General features: G+C 38.0%; 1 protein-coding gene across 1 annotated transcript in view; it reads right to left on the bottom strand.

Annotated features, from left to right (window-relative positions):
- LOC122258900 (uncharacterized) overlaps positions 1 to 5,000 on the bottom strand; it is an 11,263-nt gene that overhangs the window by 4,958 nt on the left and 1,305 nt on the right. Inside the window, exons 3-7 of the mRNA XM_086553304.1 lie at positions 4,160 to 4,258; positions 3,378 to 3,495; positions 2,296 to 2,432; positions 1,791 to 1,884; positions 1,076 to 1,305 (exon numbers count right to left, since the gene is read on the bottom strand). Of these exons, the coding sequence (XP_086409430.1) occupies positions 1,076 to 1,305; positions 1,791 to 1,884; positions 2,296 to 2,432; positions 3,378 to 3,495; positions 4,160 to 4,258 (678 nt within the window). The remainder of the gene's footprint in view (positions 1 to 1,075; positions 1,306 to 1,790; positions 1,885 to 2,295; positions 2,433 to 3,377; positions 3,496 to 4,159; positions 4,259 to 5,000) is intronic.

The following is a 5,000-nucleotide window of genomic DNA, read 5'->3' as shown; positions in this document are numbered from 1 at the left end:
ATGATGATGATGATGACGATGATGATAGCAATAATAATGATGATGATGATTATTATTATGATGATAGTAATAATGATATTGATATTGATAACGATTATAACAAAATTATAATTAATAATGATGATGACAGTAATTGAGTTGTATCCATTAACAAGTCTATCTTTGAATACAAATGGATGTATAGATAAATAGATGGGTGGATGGACAGATGGATAGAGAGAGAGAAAGTAAGAAGGGAGAGAGATAGAGATAGAGAGAGAGAGAGAGAGAGAGAGAGAGAGAGAGAGAGAGAGAGAGAGAGAGAGAGAGAGAGAGAGAGAGAGAGAGAGAGAGAGAGAGAGAGAATGAGAATGAGACTGAGACAGAGACAGAGACAGACCGACAAACAGACAGGCAGACAAACAGACAAACAGGCAAATGCAAAAACAGACAGACAGAGACTAGAGAGAACCCAAAGAGAGGGAGACCATATGCCCCCCCCCCCAAAAAAAAAAAAAAAAAAAAAAAAAAAAAAAAAAAAAACAGAGAGAACAGAGAGGTGGGAAAGATTGAACGTTGACTAATAAGAAAGGAAGAAAGAAAGAAGGAGAGAAAATGAAAGAAAAGAAGGGAAGAAATAAAGAAACAAGGAAAGAAAATGAAAGAAAAGAAGGGAAGAAATAAAGAAACAAGGAGAGAAAATGAAAGAAAAGAAGGGAGGAAATAAAGAAACAAGGAGAGAAAATGAAAGAAAAGAAAGAAAGAAATAAAAAACAAGGAAAGAAAATGAAAGAAAAGAAGGAAAGAAATAAAGAAAGAAGAGAAAATAAAATAAAAGAATGAAAGAAATAAAGAAAGAAGTAGAGAAAATGAAAGAAAAGAAGGAAAGAAATAAAGAAAGAAGGAGAAAAAATGAAAGAAAAGAAGAAAAGAAATAAAGAAACAAGGAGAGAAAATGAAAGAAAAGAAAATAAGGAAAGAAAATGAAAGAAAAGACGGAAGAGAAAATGAATGAAAAGAGAGAGAGAGAGAGAAAAAAAAAAACAAGAACAGAGAGAACCAAAAGGAAAACCCTAAACGAGCACACGATCCTCACGAGCGTCGAGTCACTCCAGTCACCAGCCTCGCTTTCGGTCCAATAGATCGAAATCCTCTCACTGAAAAACTCTCCCGCGAGGATACAGTTGTAGTCCTTTCCGCCAGCGCTTAGTGTCACCATATCGAAGTGGATGTCCGGGCCGTCGCTGGCTATGATGTGCTCCTGCCATCCTTCGCTGAATCCGGTTCCTTCGTTCTCGAACCACAGTAGGTCATGTTTTGTGGGACCTGCAGGGATCACAGCTGGTCATGTTTTGTGGCACCTGCAGGAAACGCTTGATGGGATTATCGTTGTGTTTATGTTTTGTTTAGTGTTACTGGGATTATTAGGATCATTGTTATTATTGTCTTTATTTTTTGTTGCGATAATTATCATGGTTGCCGGAATTCGTAATCTCTTGCAATCATTATTCCAAAATATTTTTGCCATCATCCTCATCCTCATCCTAATCTTCATCCTCATCCTCATCCTCATCCTCATCCTCATCCTCATCCTCATCTTCATCCTCATCCTCATCCTCATCCTCATCTTCATCTTCCTCCTCCTCCTCCTCCTCACCCTCATCATTATCACAGTAATAAAAATCATCCTCATAATCACCAGGCCTCCCATCATTACCAACATCATTAACACCATATTTATAACTCGTTAATAACCAGAACCCTCTATCGGAAAGAACCCAAATCCAGCCACCGGAGGCAAGGTCACTGACCTATGATCGGCCTGTGGAACCGCGCAGTGAGGGCGTCAAGATCTCCGTCTAAATCCATGTCCCTCCAGATCACGCGGTGGTACGCCCACTGTCCCTGTTGGGGAAAGATTGGACGTTGGCCAGTAAGAAAGGAAGGAAGAATGAAAGAAGGAAAGGAAGTGAAGGAAAAGAAGGAGAGAAGGAAAGAAAGAAGGAGAGGAATAAAGAAAGAAGGAGAGGAATAAAGAAAGAAGGAGAGAAAATGAAAGAAAAGATGGAAAGAAGGAAGGAAAGAAAATTAATGAAAGAAAGAAAAGAAGGAAAGAAAAGAAAAAAAGAAAGAATGAAGGAAAGAAAATGAAAGAAACAAAGAAAATAGGAAAGAAAAGGAAAAAAAAGGAAAGAAAAAGAAAAGAAAGAAGACAAAAAGAAAAGAAATTTAAAAAATAAATAAAAAAAGGAAAAAAAAAACGAAAGAGAAAGAAAAAAAAAAAGACAGTTAAATCAGAAAAAAAACGCAGCTTACATCATCATTGCTAGCAATATTGTAGGGCCCGTCGGCAGGATCCTTCGTGGTGTCATACATCTGCAATTGTCCGTCGGTTTTTCCAGGCATAAGGAATCCCGAAGTCCAGATAATACCCTCGGCTCCAGCGACAGAACCTTTCGGAGGAAAGATAAGGATAAGCCAGATTTGCGGAGCAGATGCTACGCCGGGCTTGTATGCAGTGACGCGAGCCCGCCTGTGCCAGCGTGTGCTGACTCGTGAGAGAATGTGCCAACGAGTGTTGACTCGATCTGAGCTTGGTCCTTACCCAACGCAGTGCCCTGCTACGTCAGTAACCGCCAGGTGACAGTGGAAGCTCACGAGCTTGGGCGGGGCTCGATCTGCCGACCACGGGGATGTGAAGTCGACACGCTACCAATGAGCTAACCAGACGGCTTTTCGGAGGAAGAAGATGCTGATGCTGATTTTTGGACACTTTTTAAGGAGTGTCATTGTTGGTTTGTATCATAGAGAGCATTTTGATTAAGTGGATGAGAGTGTTATTGTCTGGTGGACGTCGGAAAAGTGTAAGCTGGAGAGAGCGTGTGAAGCTCTGCTGTTGGGTGATGATATATACAAAAAAAGAAAGAAAAAAAAAAAAAAAAAAAAAAAAAAAACGGATATAGACGGATACGTATTTCACAGAAATAAATCCTATCACGGGATAGCAAAGAGTTATTTTTAAAAATTCTTTAAAAAAAACTAGTTAGTCTTACTAGGGAGATAGTCGGAATAGGTAGATGATATATATCTAGAAAAAAAACCTAGTCAGTCTTACGAAACAGATAATCGGAGTAGACATATGATAAATATCTAGAAAAAAAAACCCTAGTCAGGCTTACTAGAGATATAATCAGAATAGATAGATGATAAATATCTAGAAAATGGTCAGTCTTACTAGGGAGATAATCGGAGAAGGTAGATGATAAATATCTAGAAAATAGACTTACTAAAGATACAATCGGGATAGACAGATACTAAATATCTAGAAAATAGTCAGTCTTACTAGAGATATAATCCGAATAGACAGATACTAAATATCTAGAAAAAGTCCTTCTTACTAGGGAGATAATCGGGGTTGTTCGGCCAGACTGCAGACTCGTCCACGACCTCAATATTCCACGATGCAATGTCGTCAAGGAAACGCCCCGGAGACTTCATTCTGTATTCGACGTCCACCTTGAAGAAAAGGTATATATATATATTTTTTCTCCTTGTGTTGACTTCCTCTTTCGTTTTCTTTTTACTTTTATTCTTACGTGTATGGTAATTTAGTCTTATCTATATCGTCATGATTGTGTATCTATTTATTCATTCATTCTTGCGTATAAGGTCATTTTTTCTTTTATAATTCTTCTACTTGTGTGTTTTATTTTTTTTTTTTTGTTCTTACACATGTACGCATTTCTTGTATAATTCTTCTACGTGTGTATTTTATTATTTTATTTCGTTCTTACACATGTACGCATTTATTGTATAATTCTTCTACGTGTGTATTTTATTATTTTATTTCATTCTTACACATGTACGCATTTATTGTATAATCCTTCTAAGTTTGTATTTTATTTCTTATTCCATTCTTCCACATGTACGCATTTCTTGTATAATCCCTCTACGTGTGTATTTTATTGTTTTATTCTATTCTTACACATGTACGCATATCGTATATAATTCTTCTACGTGTGTATTTTATTCTTTATCCTATTCTTCTGCATGTACGCATTTCTTGTATAATCCCTCTATGTATGTATTTCATTTTCTTATCCTATTCATACACACGTACGCATTTCGGCAAATACGCAAGCTTTCCCTTAGGTACTTTGGTATTCAAGTCCATACTTACTGCGCCGAAAGGATCAAAACTCGAGATGTAGAGGTTCCATCGGTCTACGTAATCGAGAGTCACGTCTTCTGAGAAGTAGAGTTCCATGAAGGCACCGTGCTGTTGGGGTCATGTGAGGTCATGGGAGGTCATGGGGTTAGTGGAGTTTGGTAGAAGACGAATATCCACGTACAAATGCACATATATGCTTGCATGTATACACACACACACACACATAAACAAGTATGCACACACACAGACATACACACACACACACTCACAAGTACACACATACACACACACACACACACTTACTTGTATCATCTTCAGCACATTAATCCCTAGAAAGACAGACCCAATGATTATAATCAAGTTCTCATGAGCATAGAATAGGATACAAAAGAGAGCCATAATATCACAAAATGACTTTTCTTTTCTTTCTACCGCGTGTGTTACGAGGAAATAAAGAGCAACACCGTATATTGTGGGTAGATGGAATGAATTTCAGATATTTAAACCCTCTCTCTTTCTCTCTCTCTCTCTCTCTCTCTCTCTCTCTCTCTCTCTCTCTCTCTCTCTCTCTCTCTCTCTCTCTCTCTCTCTCTATATATATATATATATATATATATATATATATATATATATATATATATATGTGTGTGTGTGTGTATCTTTCTTTCTCTCTCTCTCTCTGTCTCTGTGTTTCTACTTCTCTCTCTCTCTCTCTCTCTCTCCCTTTCCCTCCCTTCCTCTCTCTCTCTCCCTCTCTCTCCCTCTCCCTCCCCCCCTCTCTCCCTCTCTCTCTCTCTCTCTTTTAAAATATCATGATGACCCAAAACTCTCCATCTCGTTCAAGGACACC

The sequence above is a fragment of the Penaeus japonicus genome, unplaced genomic scaffold, assembly GCF_977035675.1.
Source record: "Penaeus japonicus unplaced genomic scaffold, GWHDUDI00000001_assembly GWHDUDI00000028, whole genome shotgun sequence".
Taxonomy (NCBI): domain Eukaryota; kingdom Metazoa; phylum Arthropoda; class Malacostraca; order Decapoda; family Penaeidae; genus Penaeus; species Penaeus japonicus.
Note: the sequence above shows the minus strand (reverse complement) of the source record. Positions and strands in the feature narration are given on the sequence as shown.